Source organism: Rhagoletis zephyria, unplaced genomic scaffold, assembly GCF_001687245.7.
Source record: "Rhagoletis zephyria isolate East Lansing unplaced genomic scaffold, Rhagoletis_zephyria_1.1 Rzeph_scaffold_00001, whole genome shotgun sequence".
In the NCBI taxonomy this organism is placed as follows: domain Eukaryota; kingdom Metazoa; phylum Arthropoda; class Insecta; order Diptera; family Tephritidae; genus Rhagoletis; species Rhagoletis zephyria.
The window spans coordinates 1,381,718-1,404,635 of NW_016157085.1; the positions used below are offsets into that span (position 1 = coordinate 1,381,718).

General features: G+C 41.8%; 1 protein-coding gene across 13 annotated transcripts in view; it reads right to left on the bottom strand.

Moving 5' to 3' along the window:
• The window catches only part of CAP (Cbl-associated protein), a 98,540-nt gene extending 80,980 nt beyond the window's left edge, over positions 1 to 17,560 (bottom strand). For 6 of the 13 annotated variants that reach the window (XM_017610101.1, XM_017610174.1, XM_017610040.1 and 3 more), the window contains exons 1-2: positions 16,848 to 17,560; positions 46 to 7,649 (exon numbers count right to left, since the gene is read on the bottom strand). In XM_017610101.1, coding sequence (XP_017465590.1) covers positions 46 to 7,375 — 7,330 coding nt within the window. In that variant the 5' untranslated portion in view covers positions 7,376 to 7,649; positions 16,848 to 17,560. The other 7 variants (XM_017609823.1, XM_017609604.1, XM_017609895.1 and 4 more) reach the window with 7 other exon arrangements.
• Between the last annotated feature and the right edge of the window lie 5,358 nt (positions 17,561 to 22,918).

Sequence of the window (22,918 nt, forward strand, 5' to 3'; positions counted from 1 at the left end):
TAAATTGTATGGTAGGAGGAGTGTTCACACTTTGCATGCACTCACCCTGTTCGCTGCCGCTAGTAGTTCGGCTGTGCCCTTCTTGTTGCCGCTGCTGTTGTTGTTGGCGCTGTTGAACGCTGGTCGGCAACCTTTGGCTCGCCTGGCCCACGATTTCCGGTTGTCTGGCAATCTTCACAGTTTTCACCATAGACGATTTCTTCACTGCACTACTCATAGAATTTGCATTCGCCTCTTGCCTGCGCTCCTCCTCCTGATGCACCACCCTATGCCCACCGTCGATCTTTTCTTCATTGTGATTGGAGAACCGCGCAAATTCACGTAAATGGCGTGGCAACTGCCGCAAATCTGTTTCCGATTTGCCCTCGAGCACCTTTACAGGCGGCACTTCCGCATCACTTTCGCTGGCGTGTCCAGCCGCAACGGGTTGCGATTCGGCGCCACTCTCCCAATCGCTATCGGCCGGCATTGCAAGCTTGGTGCGTCGTTCTTGTACGCGTTTGAGAAACTCATCGCTAATATCGGTTTTTTGATTAGGTGGCACGGGTGGTTGGTGTCCTTGTTGTGTCTCATTCACTTTCGAAATTTTTATTATCTTTTGCAAGCGGCGCTCCTCGCGTTCAGCCACCTTGCTAAGCCACTCTTCGGCCATTTGTTGGCGGAACACTTCATCCTCGGTGAGTGTGGGCAATTTTGGCATCGGTCGGTAGATGTCGCGCATGGGATGTTGTGGCATCTGCAACGTCACTGGTGGCGTATTCAACTCATCAAGCAGCCGACGGCGTTCATTTTGCAAACGTTCGAATTCCATGCGCAACTCCTCTTCCTTGCTGCTGATATATTTGAGCTGCTGCTCTTGTATTTCACGTGGCAAAGAGGCACGACGCTGTCGCTCTGGCGCATGTGGACTATACAGCGGCTCCTGTGCGCCTGGCTGCGCCGCGGGCGATACTGGAGCGGGTGAGACGCCGCGGCGCGTAGTGGTGCTAATGTAAGTGGGGTTGGGGTCGCGTTCGAGCACCGAGTAGCAGCTGGCGTGATGCTGTGGGCGTTGTTGATGTGCCACAGGTTGCAACATTGGTGCATGTGAACGCCGCACATTGTAAGCATTGTAGCTGTCGTAGCACTGCGAGTTGGACGAGAGATCGTTGGTGGATGCGGAAAGCCTTGGTGCACGTATTGTGCGTGGTCGCTGACGCTGATAGCAGATCTCCACCTCGCGCGCGAATGGTCGCGTGATATTCTCCGATGAGCCGAAGTCGCTGGCATAGCGCGACCAATCGTCAGCGGCGGAGGATTGCGGACGCTCGTAGCTGGTAAACGGTTGTTGTTGATGTGCTTGCGGCTGCGGACGCGCGGTGTTCTCGGATAGATTGAACATAGATTCAGCGCGCCTGAAGCGTGAGGCATCGTCTACGGTATCATATTGTGCTGACGGGGATGGAGGCGGCGGCACCTTAGGCGCTGCGCCATTCTCCATTACAATGGGTATGTTGTAGGAGCGTGGTTGCGTAAGCTCACGGGGCGCTGAGCTCCTATCGCTGGCGCCGTGAGGGTTTTTGCCATTGCGATCTTCGATGCGTATAGGTATTTCAAAAGTTCGTCCGCCCGCAGGCGCGCCATTTGAAACTTGGCCTTTTGAGTGGCGGGAGCGCGCCGAGCGCTCAATTTCGCGCTCTAATTCTTGCATATGTTCGTGCCGCTGTTTCTTCAGCTGATCGAAATGGTCCTTGAAATTCCACTGCGTGCGACTGAGGTCGTAAAGTGATGCAGATTTTTCGCGCTGTTGGCGTTGCGCCTTCCCCTCTTCGAGCTCCATGTTCAATTGTTGCGACAGCGCATCAAAGTCCTTGAATAGTCTGTCATGTTGGAAATTGAAAGCGGAATGCTTGGCGTTGCTTGTGCCGAGCGGTGGTGCGGTGGCTGGTGTCTCGCCGAGAGCACCGAATGCGTCCGCTGCTGCCTTGGCACGTTGCCTAAATTCTTCATAAGCGGTGCTGCTGCCGCTGACACTGCCATTGCCCGCACCACCACTTGTAAGTGGCTGCACTGTGCGACCGTTCTCTTTGCTATTTTTAATGTCTTCTTCTCTTATCGTCGTCTCCGCTGCTGTGCCAAACGAACGATTGGCGAAGTGGGATGTTGTTGAAGAAGAAGTGGTGGTTGCGGATGTGGTGGCGCCAGGGTTGGTGAAATTGGTCATTCTCATGCTGTTTGCTTGTTCTTTTCTTTCGGCTTTGGCATCTTGTTCGATTGTTTTGGCATTTTCTGTTGTGTTTAATTTTATTGCTGACATAATTTCACTATTTACGCTCCTGCTTGACATGCCATCGCCATCCACGGGATATTGTAATAACTCTTTCGATGGCTCCCTTACGGGGAAATGCAGCAGCGATGGTGTGGACGTGCTATCCAATGACTTATCGCCATCAGTCTGCCGCTCATGATGCGAATCGGTATAATCATAAACTACCTCTCCATTCTCCATGCGCTTCTTCGCTTCGTATGAGTGCGTCTCGATATTGGAGTACCTTTTCGGCAGCGTACTCTGGAGTTGGGCGCAGTAAGGGCCACCCGACGATGCCGTTGATGACTCGATATTCGAGAAGCGTTTGCGATTGCTATCGAAGATATTGCTTGCGCCCATGGATGGGAACATTTTGGCCAATTCACTCTCGACACCGTGCATTTTGCCTGCGGCTGATGGTGGGAAGCTAATATTTACGTAATTATTACCACCGTACAAATCGGACGTAGCTCTATTGCTGGTTGGTTCGGACGCGTTTGCGTTTGAATACTGGCGTGTATCGGCGCTGGTGGCTGGTTGCTTTCCTTCGAAAGCTGGTTCGCCACCCTGTGCGCCAGTAGCATAAGCAGCGTCACTCGATTGCCTTGAGTTATTTTCAAGCGATGATGTCTTTTGTTGCTGCTGCGATGATGAGCCAGCGACGGAAACAGCAACAGCATCAGCATCAGCTGGTTTGCCAGTTTTTTCTATTAGCGTTTGCAAATGATTTTGTTGTGACTGGTACGCTTGGTTCTGCTGCTGTGGCTCTTCTCCATTTGCGAAAGTGGACGTTGTTTGCTCATTAGCATTTCTATAATTTGTTGCGTCATAAACGCGTTGCTGCTGGCTGCTGATCATCGCACTCGACCCGCCTGACGACGAGCTTGTTGAGGCTGTTCTTACTTGATTTTGTGCTTTCGCCGCTGTTTCGGAGCTCTTCGATGGCACTGGTGGTGGCGGCACGGGCGGCGGTGGTGGTGTCAGGCTCTTACGTAATTTCTTCATATACGCCGCTGTTTTCAATATCTGCTGCTCCTCCTGCTGCAGCGCGGCATTGAGTGTTTTCACCTGTTCTTCGGTATATTCATGATAGCCACGTCGCTCCAGAAACTTCTGATGTGCATCCAAAAGTTGGTCGGGCTGCTGCGAGGAATCGGTCGCCAGCTGCTGACGTTGAGCAGGCGATAGGCATACCAGTACATTGGGGTCGGCAGCGGTTGGCACGCCTAGCCACGGCGCATCGCTGTAGTGTGAGGGTGGCGCGGGCACTGGTGGCGGCGACGGAGAATGCAACATATTTGCAGTGGTGAGATCACGCGGCATGCGTTCTGGATCGCCGAGCTGTTTAATAGCCACTTTGTGGGTAGTAGTTGCGGAGGTGGTCGATGAAAGCTTTGAGTGGGGGTCACTAGCATGCGGTGGCTGATCGTCAGCGATCGACATTTGCAATTCACTTATGTGCGGTAACTGGGGTAACGGGTATGGCATGGTGGTGCCGTCTGTCTTTTCTGTCGCTGCGAAATTCTTCTCCTCCGCGTGATGGGTGGGCGTTTTCGCTTGCAATTCACCTATATTCTGCGCTACTGTGGCCAGTTCTTCTAACACTTGTTCACCGTATGGCATGGATGCCAATGTTTCGGTGCAAAGCAGACGGGGCTTTTTAATAGATGCATCATTTTGTACGCTCGTTGCATTTAAAGTTGCTGTGGGAGTCGTGCATTCGTCCCTTGCATCGGTCCAGTTGTTGTACTGGTGGAGCTGCTGTTGTTCTTGCTTATAATCTGAAATGGGGGAGGTTGCCGTCAATGGTGGCGTCAGCTCATGATCGGTGTGTGGGCGTGAGCCAACATTGATGGCCGTGCATTGACTGTGTTGGGTACTGTCGGAGCAATGGGATTCGGCGGATTCCTGGCGCCTAAGCAAGGATAATGAGGTCAAAGCAGAATTAGTGGTATACAGTGAACTGGTTGGCTGTGGACTCTTTTGTTCGGGTGTGTATGTTTCAACGTAGGTGGAGTCGTGTGGGGCGCGCGTAGGTATTGGTGGTGGTGCTGAGATCACTGCGGCGGGTGGCTGTGTTTGTAAACCTGTAAAATCACTATGATAATCACTAGCACTAGCACTGGTGGGTGGTGGCGGTATGGGCGGAGGTGAGGGCGAGGCTTTCTTTGCACTATTAAAATGATCAGTATTTAATTCACTCGAACGCGCATTGTCGAAATTCCCATTCCCGCGCGACGTAGCCGCCGTTGTCTCGATCGTATGCGAGTTTAGAATTTCGCGCACGCTATTCATTTCCAATTCAATATTTTCAAGCAGCACTGCTGGGTCAACGTTTAAACTATCACTAGTCGCAATTGTGGCTGGCGGGTATTTCATTTCAATGCTGCTGCTGTTGAGGCTGCTGCTGCTGCCGCCACTGCCGCTGCCGCCAGTGTCCGAGCTGCGCAAATATTCACACCTCTCCGTTGTTGTATCTGAGCTCATCTCGGTCTCTGTCTCTGACTCGCTGGTAGTGGCTGCCGCCGTGCGATATGACGTTGTAGTTGTTGTTGCGCCACTACCGGAGGAGAGCGCGCGCTCACCACTTGGCTCTGCTAGCAATTGCAAGCTTTTCAAATTCTCATATATTTTGCTTTCAATTGGATTAGTGATTGTGGCGTTCACTGTGCCAGCGTCAATATTTGTGTCAATAGCAGTTTTTGTTGTTTGTTCTACACTTGTATTGTTATTTGCAAGCAATTTTTGCGTTTCTTTTATTTTTTCTGACAGCCTTGTTGATGCCTGATTAACAGGTGTACTCTCGCGACTATCACTTTGGTTGGGTGCGGCAGCCGCGCGCTCTTCGCTGCCAGGTTTTGTTATGATTTCCCGCACGTCCGTGTCGAGATCGACTGTTGAGCGACAGCTATCGTCCCGCTCATCATCGCCCTCTCCTCCACCTGCCTCCGCGTCAAGTTCCACCAGATCGGACAGGCTGCTCGATGCCGAACTACTCAAGTAGATCACTTCTGCTGCTTCCGATTCGGGCGTGTGCTCGCTGGACAAGCGTACGCAACATTCCTGTGCTGGTGTTGTTGCTTCAATTAGTTTGGCAGCAACTACCATGGCAACAGGCTCCTCGCGTATGGGTAATGGCTTTTTTGGCAACGCGCCAAGCTGTTTTTTCGCATGACGTCGCGAAAAGTCCAAATTGCTGCGCGGAAATATCTCATTTGCTTTGCGCACTTTCGCCGCAGCTTGGTCACGCAAATCATCACCGGATAGTGTGGTCATTAAGTGATTTTCGGAACAATCACTGCGTGCGTCACTCATATCACTATTCTCCTCTAGAATGCTATCCAGATAGCGTGGACTTAGCAGCTGCGGCAGGAAATGTGTTTCCAGCGCGACGCGTTTTTGTGCGCGCCGTTGCTTCAGATCTTGCTGCGGCTCCTGACTGGGAGCGGCGGTTGATCTATGTACGAACTCGTAGTTATCTTCGGAATCGGGCGACAGTGTACGCACAGTCTGCGCATAGTCGAGTGCGCAAGCGCCCGCTGTTGATTCTGTCTCCGACTCGCCTTCGCTAATCACTGGTGGATTGTCATTGTACTCGCTGGAGCTTTCGTCGCTGATCTCTTGAATTTGTACGATACTCTTATTAAGTATGGATTGTTTAGACCTACCCAGTTGTGCTGTGGGACTAAGAGCATCGGGCGATTCGACGCGATAATTGATGGGGGATGTTGAATCGAGTTGTATGTGGTGTATAATGACTTTGGCATCATCAATTAATTGATCAGACATACCTTTTCCATTGTCAGCGACTGCCTTTGTTTCGAACGGTCGTTGTAGGCTAGCGCCTTTGTTTGCCGCAACATCCTGTAGTTCCTGCGCGATCTTGTGCACAATCACTTTACCACCTTCACTGGTGTGTAATTTCTTAACAACTGCTTCGTTTCCTCCTTCCTGCTGTATCGGGTGAACGATCACTTTGGACTCAGCTTTCGCTGGCTGAAGCGACACCCCGACTCCTCCTCCACCCGCTTGCTGTTCGATATTATGTATAATCACTTTCGATCGCTGTGATTTCTGCGCTCCATCTACATCGTCCGCAATTTGTCCATCATTCACAGCCGTTTTCTGTCGTTCCTCAGTGGCCTGCGCAAGTTTTTGTTTGCCAGCGCGCGCCACTTGTGCGACCTTGTCAATGTCTTCATCTTTCTGCCGCTCCTTCTCCTTCTCCCCCTCACCGTCTTCGCTAGATTCTCGCACTATTCTGTGCACAATAACCTTTGCCATTTGCGTTTTGGTTGCGGGCTGCAACGTCTCCAACTCTCTGGCACCGACTATGGTGCGATCTGGTCTGATCACGCCGCACAAATCGGCTGTTGCTGTTGCCACTGCCCTATCATCCGTTGTCGCCAACGCTGTGGCGTCATTGCTTGTGATGGATGTTTTTGAGTCTTTATTGCCCATCGTAAACTCTTCCACACCTTTCTCGCTCCTAAAGCTGTGCGCTGTCTCTTCACTATATGTCGCCGCTTCTTTATTATCTAATTTCGAAAGTAGTGCATCTGCATCTGCATCTTCCACTCGGTTGCACTCTTCGCGGTCAACTGTAGCTGTGATCGCTTGGTGGCTGCTTGTGGGTGCTGCAAAATCACTGGGCTCGTTCGAACTTAAATTGTCACTCTGGACGAAGATAGTCGCAGTGGATGCGTTAGGGGTGGTGGCGGTTGAGTCCACTTCTCGCGCATCTTGTGAGCTCGCGTGGTGTTGCTGTGAAGAGTTTACTGGCTCGTCAGCTGGCGCAAGCGGTGTTGGAAGGGTAGTGGCAGTGGCGGTGGTTGTTGGTGTTGGTGACTTTGGTGATTTCGGTGGCTGTTGTTGATTTGATTGCTCACGTTGTGCTCGACCCTGACTTTGATTGTCTTTATTGCCGGTTGACTGCCGGTTTTGAGTGGCTGATGGCTGATTTGCCTGTTGATTCTGGTTTTGGCTTTTATTTTTATTGTCTTGCTGATTTTGTTGTTGTTGTTGTTGTTGCTGCTTCTGACGATTCTTATTCTTATTTTTCTTATTTTTTTGGCGATAATTTGGCATGTTATTTCAAATGTATGCACATATATTTATTGCACTTATGTGTCGCTTACTCAACGCGATCGTTCGGCGATCACACTTTGATTGACTAGTTCTTTGTTGGCTCGTGTTCAAGCGAGTCTTTTGCCTACAAATGTATGTCTCTGCACTACCAGCACTGCTATGATAATTGTGTTGGCCGCGCACGTTCTCTTTTTGGTTACGTGGCGTTGATTTTGGTCAGCCTTTTTCTGGTGGTGACTAAGGTCGGGTACCCAGGAAAAAAAAGCTAATTTTACTAAATGAAAGTTCGTTGCGTTTGTAAAAGTTTGCTCAATCAATTGAAATTCGTATTGCGTATTTCAAAATTTCCGCTAATTCGTTTGTATTTGCTATTTTGTGTTTACTGCTACTTCTACTTCTTGTTCGTTTTGCTGGTCGAAAATCGTCGACGCATTCTATTCGTCTGTAGGTCTGTGAAAATACTGAGTGATCGCCACTGAGCGTTCAACAAAGTACCACCACCGACCGGCGGCAAGCGTTGAGCGTACAACGGATATATCCATTCTACTAGCGGACGGACTACCATCAAACATTTTTGGGCACGCGCACTTCCCTAAATGTCACACATTCTATATAAATGAGTGTTTTTGTTATTGTTGCCTTTTAGGTTTCGAAAAATCGAATTTTTTGGATATGCGTTTAGAAAACTGTTGCCTTTTATATTTGCTGCTAGGCATTTGGCACACACACACACACATACATATTGACAAACACGTACACAGACGATTTCATAACAACCAGCGCTATGGCGAGCGCGTCGCTGACGTTTTCGAAATTCAATTTTCCACTTTTCTACTTTTCTATGCCCGCCGTACACGCGTAATAAGAAATATTTTTCACTCGATTTATTTTCGAAAAAACACCACGAAAAAAGTGAAGTGGTTAGTGGAATAAGTTCTGAAATAATTTTGCGCTTCGTTTGCTCTTATGCGCGCGCGATCGTTAGCTCACCCGCTCGCTCGCACGTCACGGAGAGTCGTTGTTTTGAACTGAATTGTACTACTATGCGGGTAATGTTTTGGTCTGTGCGCTCTCGACATTAATAACATTTAGTTATTGTTTTTTTTTTGTTGTTGCCGTCTTTTTTGGCTTTTGTTTGTAGCTATTATAGTTGTTGGCTTATTTAGTGCAGCGCCGAATGAGCGGCAAAACAGCAAAAGTTCGAAATGCTAGTACAACGCGGCATGTTTGTGAGTGCGCTGCCGCCGCGCCGCGCCGCGCCGCGATTGGCCTACCGCCTGCTGCGGAACTAGACGTGCGAGCGAAATTTGAATGTTTTTTTGAGCGCCAGTATTTCCCACACATGTGTACATAAATACCTTAGTAAAGTGAATGGGGAGGGAGCAGGATAGGGGCAAGCTAAATAGCAAAATTAATGATTCTAGTTTTGTGCGCGCTGTTTCGTATGTGTCGTGTATGTATGAATGTATGCGTGTAGGGCATTTTATAAAAATACGCAAAAACAGGCATTTTCGGTTGGGCAACATCGCATACAGGGTGGGACTATTGCTAAGAAATTGTTTAAACTTAACTAATTTTTGAGTATTGATTTTTTTCAAATTAGAGGAACATAAAACAAGCTAATGAAGAATTTTTGTTAAAGAAAATTTTCTACATTATACACGTGAAACGTGTCGTCAGTAGTAAGTTTTTAACGCACGTTGAATACATATAAACAATTTTTCGTCGTCGTCACATTCTCAGTAGGTCGTAACGATAACAAAGACAGTTGTCATTATTAGAGCGCTTAAAATTAAGTTTCTACCGCATAGTTTTAGGCGCATTAGCTAAGACAATAATCGTACGATAATAAAATAAGTGAGAGAGAGAAAGTCTCTTGGGAAGAGGGTTCAAAAAACATATTCACGGATGAGTTGAAGTTGGACGGAACTCTCCGTAAACGTCATGTTTGGGCTCCCGGCATTCGAAAGCGTGTTTCAAGCAGATGCAGCCGGGATAAAAGAGGTAGCCGACTGGCTATATAACAGCGTAATACCGAAGGCCAAACTGCATTAAGGGAACTCCTGGCCTGACAGGCAGGTTATAGGAGTATTTGTTACAAGATAGGCCTCTTTCTGGGCTTTTAGTCGGCGCTGAGTGAAAGCCCAAGATTCGCAAGGTTACAAGGTCCTTCTGGCCGGTGGTAATGGACGGCAAGTGCCCAAAGGAGCTTCTTAAGCTAACCAGGACTCTTGCTGGTCCATTGTCCAAAAGGGACTCGTGTGATACGACGCTATGAAGGAAGACAAGTTTAAATCAATTGTAGAATTTTTGATGGTCCACACGAAACAAGCAATAAGCAAACTTTTGAATTCAGACTTCATATTCAGCGACCCAAGCTGTATAAGATTATTATTATACAACCAAGCTCTAAGCGAAAGGTTTATTTGCGCCAGAGAGGGTTAAATTTTTGGTGATGCTAGCATGATGTGTATTAGTATCAGTCAATTATGCTTGATAATTGCTTTAGTTCTGAAATCATTAATCAATGTTGCTGTTCTCAATCTGTAGCCAATCGGCTCACTAATAGATTAGAAATGTTGTTGGGCTTTGCGTGTGACCTGATTTTCATCTTCATCACACATACATATCTACATTTACATGAATCATTTTCTATTCTGTTGCTTGTATACTGAGTTTGAGTTTAAGTTTCAGACGGCGAGTTGAATTTTCAGACGATTTTAACTTGCGAGTGTTTTTCTTATATTAAAATTTTAGAAAAAAATCTTTTTGAAAAGCTATTTATCAGTTTTAGTAGTAATGCTTAGTTTCCAGCTCTCAAGAAAAATCACAAATTTTTTCTTGATAAAATGTGGTACAAAATAGTTTGTAAAGAAATCTCGAGCCTTCCAATTATATTGAATTTAATAACAAGGTGCTAAAACAACCTAAAAAGTGCACGGATTTCAGGTATGATTAAGTAAAGGTCAATTCGAATTCGAAACTATGTTCCAAAATTTTTTAGCAACCTAAAATTCCTAACCAAATCTTTTCTTCCCGAACTTAATAATTAAACCTACGGTTATCCCTTAGTCGATTGTCAGATTGAATATGAATTTTTTTAGGGAAAACATTTTTTGTGTAGTTTATGCAAATAAATAGTAGGCAATTTAACAATACTGCTTAGCGAAAGAGAGTTTGCAAGAATGCCTTTTTTGCATAGAATTAAATAGCTGCGTTAAGCTCGACGTCCGAAGCCTTTCTTGACACATACACTCGAAGTTATCAAGAGCAAAGTACAGCGGAAAGTAATAAGAATGGATGAAACAGGTAACGTATAGAACCGGAAACAGTACAAAAAATATTTATGTGACTGCTTCAATAATAAAAATTATTATTTTTTGGCGCTTACACTCTTGATGAATGTTTGGCCTCCAATATGTTTCTTGATGTTACTACACAAATAGAGGAACCCGAACCCCAAATGGATACGTTTTGAAGGCAGCATTACACACGGTGGTTTGCCATGCCTGCCGAGGAGCGACCGCTGTTTTAAAAAAAAAAATCTTTTTCTGTAATTTTTTTTTTTTTTGGGATGTTAGTTTGACCAGAAATCGAACCTTTGTCCTACGTAGTGGTAGTACGCTTCTCTAACCACTTTTCTGCACGCGTTGTTTTCGTGCCTCTAACTACTCCGCTGCAGCGCACAGTGATTCAAACCTGAAATTTAATGTTCACAATTTACTGGAGCCTTCATTTTTCAACTTGTTTTTTTTTTTTGTAAATCCACAAGAAAAATCGAAATGTTATGAAAAAAATTTCACCAAAATTAAGTCTTTTCAATCAATTTCATAAAGAAATTCACAAAAAATCGATGTTACAAAAAAATGTTCACAAAAAAAAAATGCTTTTTTTGTGAAATTTTTATAAAAAGTATATATATAAATTTTAGCATAATAAAATGCAAGTTGCATGGTGATAAGAGTTCGCTTTGATTTTTGAATAATTGTTTTTCGTTATATAGAAACTGTCGAGCATACTTTACATGGATGAAAATGCACAACACCGGCAGCTAAAAAAAAAGTATTAAAAACCAACGCGAACACTGAACCCCTTGAAGCTTGCACTTTATTGTACTAAAATTTAATGCTTTATAAATTTGCGTAACTAAAATTTTGATAAAAATCAAGGAGAAATTTAATATTGGTGAATATTTTTTTATAACATTTCGATTTTTCTTGTATTTTTTTTTGTTTTCTCGGAACCCCACAATTGTTTTTAACTAATTTTTATTATGTAACATTCATTAACTGTAACAGGCGAATCAATGTTCTACAAAAATTGCTACTTTTTCTGCACTTTGCACTAAAAAATTCAATATAACGCAGTAAAAAATAAAAAATCGGGCCAATCGGGTATCTTGCAAATTTTATTTTTATTTATTTAGCTTTCATTAAAATTAATCAAAGTGATCGAAAAATTAAGGGTCCAGTGACGTATGAATATCAAGTTCTAGTTTTGGACCACTGTGTAGGCGCCGCCTAGAACACTTGAGGAAGTCAATAAAAGATCTCGCCAGCTTAATAGCGCCGTTAGAAAGGATACGTTGCGCACGTGCCGCCCAAGGATTAAACTGACAGTTGAGTATATTATTTTTATACGCATGGAGAACTCCAGAGCCGAACGCTCAGTGTTTAGGGCTTTTGGTACACTACGTGTGCTTCGTTGAAATCTGTACAGATAAGACCATCTGCCAATTCCATACATACACACCAATTATCTAGGAGCCTATAGATTTTTCTCAAGAACAGTTTTTGACCTCTACAGGCACATCGATGGAACACAAATTTTCTCTCTGCTCTCTCTCCATGAACTCTCTTGAGTTAAGTTTTCATGAACATATTAACGCGCCCTAATGTGTACACCATCGTGCTCATCATTTGAAATAAATGACTGCTAAGCTTAACTAAATAAACACTTCCAAAACCAGCTGATTAGTCATTCTTGTTTCACTACGAACGCTGCTTTGTTAGTCGGGTTTATTTTTTTGTGTGTGCTTTGCTTGTCTTCAACATTTCAACATTTCAATATGAAGATTAGTTTTTAAATTAATTACCGCAAAATTTCGCGAAGATTAGCAGATTCTGTTTCTTTTGCTATTTTTTTTTCTAACTTTAACTCAGTTTTTTAATTAACAATCCGGGCCCATTGAGCTTCAGCGTTTGCTCTACTTTTGGAGCGCTGCGTATGTACATACATATGTAAATCCATACATACGCACATAATTAATGGGAATGCGCTGGAAATAATTAGTTTTTATTCAAACCATTCACTACGCATATGAAAACAAATGATCTGGCGTAGATACAAAATGCAAGCGTTTGAGCGGTCGATATGCTTGCGTCGCGTCGACGATCTGCCACCCCCAAGAGGCCAGCCGCCGCACTGCACTCTGTGCTCTGTGCTGTGTGTAGTTTTTTTAGTTTTTTGTGTGCGCACTCCCCCTCTTCTGCTAACTATGATAGTACATATGTATGTAAGTATGTACTACTAAAGTGTTAGTTTGTACAGCGCACGACAACGCGCTGAATGTGACCGCTTTGTTTATTGTGATTTGCGTTTCGTGGCTTCGCTGTTTTTGCGCTGCTTTATGTTTACTATTGGTGATGATGTCACCTGTAGCATTACCGGCTCGCGGCTGACTGCTCGACCGACCAGCTGCTCCACAACGATCGCTATGGCGATAAACAAGTTGGCATACAAAACATACAAAAACTCATTTGCATATATTTAGATATCTAACTTATGTGTGTCCGTGTGTCTGCTATATAGAATCACTTGTGAATGTGCTCATTCAATAATTAACAAAGCTATGTAAGCGGATTTTAGCATTTATATATACATATGTGTGTGTATGAAAGTATATGCGTGTGTAGACTTTTTTGTTTGAAACAAAATTGCACTTTGTAAATTTTTATAATAATTTGCATATGTCTATTTTTATACCTATCACTTATTTAATGTTTTTTTTTTTTGCCAACTATGAACGAATAATTTTTGCTGCTTTCGCGAATTCTGCCGTTTATTGCAATTTGCATATTTTTATTTGCTACACACACACACACACACACAAATCATTTGTTTCTATACTTTTAGTTTATAACCTCTCGCCGGTTTTGGCAAATTTTTGCGTCCTCCCTTTTATTAGTTAGTTGCCTGCCCTATTGCCGGCGCGACGGTCAAGCAAGTACTGTCAGTTGCCGCGCCAACGGCCCCATGACAGACAGTGGCAGCGGCTAATGAACGTCCACCAACGCCAGCGCGCTCACACACTGATATGCAGATTGCAAAAACGAAAGAAAAACGCATTAGCTGTTGCACAAATGCAGCATTGCAGCCATTGCATTTTGTGGTTAGAGGTTTATGCGAATTAGCGATTTAGCGATTTAGCAAATTTGCAAGCGGCAAGTGCCTCGAATTGAATGTATGTATGCAACAGCATGGTAGCTAGGCAACACGTGAGTAGAGTGCGCGCGTTGGGTATGGTGAAGCGCGCAAGCTGGCGGCAGTCAGCGCGCGCGTAAGTCATCACCTTGTTGCGCGCTTCTCTGGCGGTAGCAGGTGAGACGCGCGCTATTTTCACACCTGAGCGCCAGTTGGCTGTGGCAATTATTTTTGGATTTTGCTTCCGGAATCTGTGTTTGTGATTGTTTTGTTTATACTTTTTTTTGTGGGTTTGCCTCGGTAAACTGTACACAGTCATCATTTCTTTAATATAATTCGTGTAAGAAACTGATTTTGAACTACTTTTTTAGCAACATCAGAGTCTTGTGGAGCTACGGCCAGACTTCGGTCGGTGGCACCGCGAGCTTAATATACTCAGGATCGGAACGCTCTAGTATTCTTAGTAGCATCGACATCATTTCTGTTAACACAGATCACTATAACCAATGCGCTCTTTCTCCACTCACATCCTCTAACGGAAAGTAGAAGTAGGAAGGATGAGCCGTTGAAAGATTGAAAGATTGTTGGTGGCGCCTTTTGCTAGGAGCTCCCTATTAATTTCTAAAACATTTTTTAATCCTTCTACATGACTAAATATTATGAAAACAACAACGATTTCTAGGCCTGACTAACAGCCACTAACCAGCTAAACCTCGAAAAGTCTACCTTAAACTGAGTACGAAATTGATTGTTGGTGCCTTCTCTTTGGAAATTGTTTGTTATGATAACTACTCTTATTCCTATGCTAGGCGGACAGATGAACCACTCGGTGAGAATGTTTTGGGGATAGACCTCGGACGATGCGTTTCTACAAGTGTTCAATCCGAACTGAGTTACACAGGGAGTAAAAAAAATATAAATTGTTAGGGTGTCTGATATTGAAAGTAGGCCATCCCACTTTGAGGTGCTAGCATAATACTTCCGCCTTAAGATACCAAACAAAATTTAACTAATCTAATCCAATCTCTACGGAAGTGCCTACACTTCGACGAATACGTTTACGAGGACCTTGATAGGCTAGGTTCGAAAAGCTTCCAGCTTCCGTCCAGGAATATATCGAAATAAAAATGAAAAATTCTTTTACGAAAACGACAATGAGTATCTGAGGTCTGCGCGTAAACTTTTTAAGGGCGGCACATCTTTTCCAACCGAGGCAGCCAGGCGTGTAGCAAGATAAAACGTCCCACTTTGTAGGAAAAACGTTATTAACTCGCAAAAGACGTAATTTTTCGAATACTTATAAAAAATACTTAATGGCGATTCCCATCGTTCAGGCGTTAATTCCAACCGGCCAGTGCTAGTTAGTAGCCTCGCAATGTCAGGTCTGGAGTTTCCTAACAAGTTATGTATTCTTATGAAGAAATTGAGAAAATTTATTTTGGTTTCGACAGTCGATCAGATCGGGGAACAGCAAACGACTCGCGGACACAGAGTGCTTAAAGTTGAGCTGAGAGATGAGCTGATTGAAAACCTCAATGTCCTAGTTGAGTAATAGATGAGATGGGCAGCTTAACTAGAAAAGCGGCGGCATCAGCTCCATTAGGTCTGCAACCATTCCTTGCAATAGGCCCAAACACAATTAACAAGAGCTTAGGAAAGGAACGATTAGTAGAAGTAAAGAACAACACTGGCATAACGCAATAGAGCTTCGCCAAGCCAAAAGCTTACTGATGATAATCGATTGAAAGAATTTTGTAAGGACCAGAAACGCTTTCCTAATACTTCATTTTCTCTTTCGAAAGTTCTTCATTGTTACTGGTTGCATAGGATAACATAAGTCCTACTTAACCCAATCGAAGGAAATATACTAGGGTGGTCCCTAAAAATATGAAAATCATGGGGTGTCCCCATTATTTTGTTCTACGTACAAATTCCCATTTTATTTTCCACGAAAATTATAATCCTATTTTTAGGGGCAGGGTTTGAAAAGCTTTATTTATTTTTATCGGGAAAATGTTCAATAAATTTTGACTTTGACCAGCTACAACTCCGCGAGTTTATCAATTTAATTGAATATGTCTCGATAATAAGTAAGTCAAATTTATCAGACCTCAAGTCCAAATTATGTCGAATTTTCGCGACAAACAACAATAAAATTTCATCAAATCTTGGTATGTTTTTTTTTTAATTTTTCAAATTTTCGTTTGTTTTTATTTTTTGTTATGTTGATATTTTAAGGCCCACCCTAGCCGTTACAGTAATCGTATTAAATAAAATCACCAGTGTTACTCGCAAATATTTCGTAAAGTTCACAAGTCTTTAACGCGTATGCCAGCTATGTATCTGAATATTGGATTGTTTGAGCAAACTTTTACAAAAAAAAACATGCTTTTGGGGTAAACTTTTATGTTTGAGTTTGAAATAGCACCGAAATTGGTTTTAAGCGCCATGCTAAACCAACCATACATAATTTTATGTATGTAACTTTTAAAGTACAGTTTTTATCACACAACGTTTACGTTTTTTTTTTTTTTTTTTTTTTTTTTTNTTTTTTTTTTTTTTTTTTTTTTTTTTTTTTTTTTTTTGTTACATGTTTGTCAAAGTTTCACTGATTCCAAATGGAGATCTCTCGATCACTTCACGATCACTTTCTAAACACTTCACTTTTCAATAGAACTTCATTGCTTTGGTGCTAAATTCACTGCACATTCAGTTGATTAAGAAATCAATTTTCTTTCTGATCAAGTCCTTAACGGCTGAGAGTAGGAAATGATCAACATGACAAGCATGATCACTTGGAGTATTAACCGCGTGCTTCATTCGAGTGTAAACAAAACTGAGAACTATGTACATATTCACTTTTGCTTATTTTCTTGTTTACGGCTATCGCGTTGAGTTTATTTTAGTTGTTGTTGCATTTGTCGGCTGTCAGTTGCTATTTTTGGCAACAGCCGCGTACGCAACTTCCCACGCATACAACTTCCGAGATTGCCGCAACCGTACATATGCAAATTAATAAATAAGTAAATACGAAATACTATGCCCGTACGTGATCAACGCAACACTTCGCTAAGCAATTTGAGTCTTCAAACAAATTGGTGCGAACAATACTTCAAGAGGCCTTTTTAGCAGAGTTCTAGAAATGTAGGAAAGTCGAAGACAACGACCATGACGATAACGTCGATGAAACGCAGATGTGGTGGTGGTGTTGATATGCGTCTAGAATAGGCCAAGAAGTAGAAAAGCGAAAATCACTACCGCCGCTGTAAATGAAACGTATAATACGCCAGGAACGGAGTTCTGTTACTCACTGATTGAAAAAACGCCTTGTTGGCGTGCGCATTCATGTGGCCCAGTGCCGCCGCGCGCTCCCCATGCATATGTACATACATACATACATACATACATACATATATGCTGGGAGCACCGACTTGAGTGATCAATTAACGAGCGGCCGCGCACTGTAGTCACAGCTATAGCCATAGCCGCCGTCGTCGTAGTACCCGTACAGCCACTCAACACCAGAAACACAAAAATCAGTACAATAAAAAAAGTAAGAAAAACAATAAAAGCAATAAAAAAAAACGCAGATATACACCGTGTACAAATCGTGCGGTATACCACCGCTGGCTGGCAGAAGGCACAAAGGTATGGTGACGCAGTGGGCTGAAGGGTGTGGCGGCGACGGCAGCAGCAACATTGCGGCCGATTTGCAATTAAAGTACTCAAACCGCATTTATTCGTTTAGCTTTTGGTTGGATGTGCTCGTGGCGGAGGTGGCGGTGGTGGTGGTAGCGTTGGTGCTGATGGGTTGTGCGCGTCAAGCTCTCGTTCGGCTGGCAAAAGCGCTGCTGCGCGCAGGTGAGTCGCCAAATGGCCCAGCCGCGGCGAAAAGCTATAAGGCAATGACAACAATCAGCCGCTCCAATATGACAATGAAATCACAACGTCAATGACGATGACTTTGTGTATTGTGTTGTGTCAAAAAAGAAGTGCTTTTGTGCCAGGCTGAAGAATAGCCCTGTTCGAAAGCGCAAATTCAAAAGGTAGAGTGTTGATACATTTCACTGGAATCGCACAAAGAAGATATGAAATTATAAATGTATGTACATATGTATGAAGATTAGGGGGGAGTAATTAAACTTCGAGAAAGTGTATGGAATATTCGAATTCTACGTTCTATTCTAATTGAAAATGGTAAACAAACTCCCTCCCAATTTTTAAAAGAAAAATCAGTCTATTATAATTTTTTCTGTCCGAAATTAATTTTTTATTTACAAAATTTTTTGTTTTCTTCATATTTAAGAAGCAATTTCAAAAAATCGAGAAAATAGAGAATTTTTTGGTAGAATGAAAATTAAATTCCGATCAAAAAAGTAACAATATCCTGCTTTTTCTTTTAAAAATGGCGAGGGTCAAACGTCGTTTTTGGTAAATCTGTAGTTGAATCGCCATTTTTGCTAGGAATTAATCGTAGCATTTTAATTTGATATACATTTTCTTCGAAAATTTTGCTCCGAACAAATTACTCCGCCCTAATGTACAGACATATATATATATCTTTGTACACACAATGTGGCATTGCTTATCAATATGATTTTTTGTCATTTACTTTTTGATAAGCGTAGCAATTGCACTTGAATGATGTACAATGTATATATGTACGTACATACATATGTACATATGTATGTAGTACATATGCGTGTATAATTAATGTACGCATACGCCAAGACAAGGTAAAAAATTTTTGTAAATAATTTATATGTCGACTGCTGAGTGGAAGATCGACCTCTCTCGGCAGCTAGTTTGAAAACGTCCATCACAAAAAAACTTTTCAAGAACGATCTATTTCAGAATTTTAATGAAAAACACCCTGTCTCAGAATTCGGTTCAAAAACGGTTCAAGTAAGACAGGGCGTTTTTGAACCGAATTCCGAGATAGGACGTTCTTCAACCAAATTCTGAAATAGGGTGTTCTTGAAGTTTTTTGGGATGGGGCGTTTTCGAACTGGCTGTCGAGATAAGTCGATCTTCAACTCAGCAGTCGACTAGCTGGGCTCGGTTGCGCGAGATTTCACCAGGCGCGTATTTGGCGAACTGTTATTGGAATAGTTTACCGACTTTGGAGAATGTGACGTACCCATAAATATCCATGGGAGATGAGATATCCAAGATTTCAACAAAACAATTTTTGCATGGTCTGCAAAGCTGTCCCATACGAAAACCGGATTTTACCATGCAATCTGTGCACCGTGAAAGGGCTTTGCAAGACTCAGAGAATACCCCTATTGTGTTTTCACTAACACCCCTTTCAGACACGTCAAGTCTTGCTTTCATGTCTGTTCGGTTCATAGGCGAAGGAGGTCAGAAGAGAGGGGAAGAGTACATTCCTCTCACCTCCTTTGCCTACAAACGAGCAGACTTGAAATCAACACTTGACGTGTCTGAAAGGGGTCTAAGAAGCGATGAAAAGTAATAAAATTTCAATAAAATACGATTGTACAGTTCATGCCAAAACAATATCACCATTGATTTTTGGCAATTTAACTCTGCTGCGCATAAGGAAACTCAGTTTTAGTTCCAAGCTTTGCGCAAAATTAAAAAAAAATCAAATTTTCATAAAAAAATAAAAATGTTTAGAAAAAATTTTAGTATGCGGTCCATTTAATATAGCTTCGAGTTGCTAGGACTACCGTTGATTTTTGGTAATTTGTTTTAAGGGCTTGTTGGTATTCTTCCGAGCAAAACCTACATTATGGGAAAAAAGTCGTCAACATTTTCACCCATATAACTATAAATCTCTATCGATTTCGGTAACTGTCTTTAACTTCGGTAAGTACCTATCAATGAATTCCGGTAGCTATATAAAAGTTTCGTTAAATTATATTATTCTATTGTTAAATATCATTAAGTCTTGATAAAAAGCTTTAACTGTCGATACCTATCGATAAACTTCGACGGCTGTCCATAAGTTTCGATAACCATCGAATAATCGTTAAACTTCATTTAATTTTTATAATCTGATTAATTCGAATTTCGATAGCTTTAAATACATTTTTGAAATTTTCATATTTCGATACATTTTGATAACTACTGATAAATTTTGGTAAAATGATAAATTTTGATAAATCAGTAAATTTCGAAAGGCCGTACTTTATTAGCTCAATTAGCAGGCTATCAGCTCCAGCAGCTTTTTGTTGTTTTTCAGCCGCATAATCGCTATTCGTACGTCGATGTTCAACAATCTCGCCTTGATGTGGATTGTGGCTAGACACGTTCGTCCACCGGGGAAAACGCCAGTACTCGGCGACGGAATCTCTCTCAAAGCCACCGTTGTAGACGTCACAAAGCTCAAGCCACCGTTGTAGACGCCCTATCCATCGCATTTCTTAATACATATGCATATAAGTAAATATGTATACATATTTACCCTGTGGGGAAAATCTCTAGTTCTGAATTGGTGCGCTTCTAGTACATTTAGACCCAGGGCTGGGTCGCGATAAATCTCTTTTGCATGCAAGCAACTGGCGAATTTAACATGGCGATGTCCTAGGAAGTGTCAATTGCCCCCGCTGCATCCCTTTTCCGATAGTTCCGAACTAGTCTTAAATCTTATCTTATCTTGATTTTTCAATCTTTTTGGTTCTTCCGTGTGTGCGATTTTAAGTTATTTTGGAAGTAATGTGTTTTCAATTTGAAATTAAATTTGTTTGAATGATTGTAAGAAATGTACGTTTACATACCTTTAGCTGTAGCTGAGTGTGCAGGGGTGCTCGCTGTTATTTCCTAGATTCCAGACGGTCCCAAAATGTTGAAATGTTAACACAAATTTTAGTTTTGTATTACCAAGCTATGAAAAAGCATCTGCGAAGCACAGAATAGAAGCGTATTTGAACGAAAAAGCCGCCGAATACATATCTATGTAAAGTAAACAAGCCCCCCAAGCTGCATCCCTTATTCGATAGTTCCGAACCATTTCTAAATTCGTCACTTTAGATATAGATTTCTAGTGAAAAAACTGAAAAAAATTAGTTTTTTAAAAGTACCACTTTTCGCCGATTTTGGACTGGTGGGGATCTAGTTCCTATCGGACTAGTTACTTTTTGGCGATAAAGACCTAGTACGGAACTAGAAATTTGATTCACTAGTCCGCGGTTTCCCTGCAGGGTAGGTAGTACTCATTTAGTGCCACATATGTATACTTATTTATATTGTAGTAATTTAAATTATGAACTTCTGCCTGCTCTCCTCTCGGTAAAGTCATCTACCTTATAAATAAACACCCACTCCTACATACAAACATACTTGGTATACCCATACATGACATTGGAATATGCACACATAAGCATTTGAGTACAGATAAGTAATTGTTATCTAAAAGCAACAACAATAAGTGAATTAAAATTTATGCCTCTAATTGATGGAAAACAGATGCAACAGCATTAAAATTTGAACCCAACAGAAAATAACTTAACTTCACAACTTGTGTACTTCAAGTTAATGTGCATACTTTTGTAAATATGCATCTGTGTATGAAAACTGCGACTAACAACATTTTTGATCTTTTTATGTATGTATAGCATATATAATAAATTGTTTCCTTTTGAACGAGTTTTTTTAATGTTTCTTGTTTGAACCATATAAATCCAGATTTCAAACTTTGTTCCAATATTATGAAAATTCTGCAAAGTTTTATCTAAATTGCAAACTTTTTATAACAATTTGTGGGAAAATTTTTTTGGTTTTTATTGAGTTTTGCCAATTTTTCGCGGATTTTCTTCTATACAAAGTGTGTGGGATTTTTTTGTTGTGTATGGAAGAAAATGCGTAACACCCTAAACCAAAAAATTATTTAAAGTCAAGGCGAAATTAGAATAATTTTAATAAACTGGTTTAAAGTTTGGACAAGTCGTCCATATAAAAACATTTCAATCATTCTTTATATGGGCGAAATTACAACTCACGGAGTTGCCATCAACTAAAAAAATTTGTGCAGTTTTACCATAAGGGTTGCACTTCTAGACAAGGGTGTATTACAAAACTAGGAAAATACTATATTGGATTTTCATTTTGAAACGAAACGAACCATTTTTGCGAAACTACTCTTTCTGAGGTTAGTGGCACAATTTCTTGCAGGGATGGTATATTTTTTTTTTTGTAACGAACATGCGTATATATTAATAAGTACATATGGTTTGAATAAGCATGTATGAATTTTATTCAACCTATAACTTCATTTCATCCGAGGTCGCTATGCTGAGGACCACATCCGAACTTATGGAATTCTCTGTTGGGAAAATAAGCGCCAAAGCTTATTTGCCCATCTACTGAGGCGAGACGCCCCGTATATCTTGCATAAATATGTACATATGTATGTATGTATGTATGCCAGAATAAGAACAATAAATATAGAATTCAAAGAGAAAGTAACAAACAATATAATTGTATGAAAAATGTGCCAAATTTGAAGTGTATTCTTGAAATGTATGTATGTATGTAAGTTTCTATATACTACTATACATATGTGTGTATGTACATTAGCTTGGGCCAGAAATCCGCTTTCTCACAATTTTGATTGGTAATAGCAAAAATATGGTTCATAATGCTCTAAAAAAAATCTGTGTGAAAGACGAAAATTTTTGATCAATAACTTAGGCTCGCCCAAATCCATCAAAGTTCAATGTGCTCAAAAAATAAAAATTAATAAATTAATTAATTAACAAATTTTATTTTATAGAAATTGCACTTATCTTCGAAAGTATAAGTGCTACATAATTTGGTGTATGGGCAATTTTTGTAGGGATTCGAAGTAAGCTAAGAAACATCTTTTTTAACAGTTCAACAGTTGTGGAAACCTGGTCCAATGAAGCTGGTCTTAATGTCAACCCGGTAAAAATGGACATAGTTCTTTTTTTTAACGAAAATTAAGGTTGCCCGGCTTACTTTTTCGGAGGAAGTTAGATATTTTTAATGTAGAGGAACGTTGGAAAAAAGCTTTAACTGCACCGTAAACCTGTGAATCAGCAATAAGGGGAAAATAGAGAAATAATGATACGACGTTCGGACATTCGAGAATTCTTGAAGAGCTTCCAGCATAAAACCGCCAACAAAAACAATGCC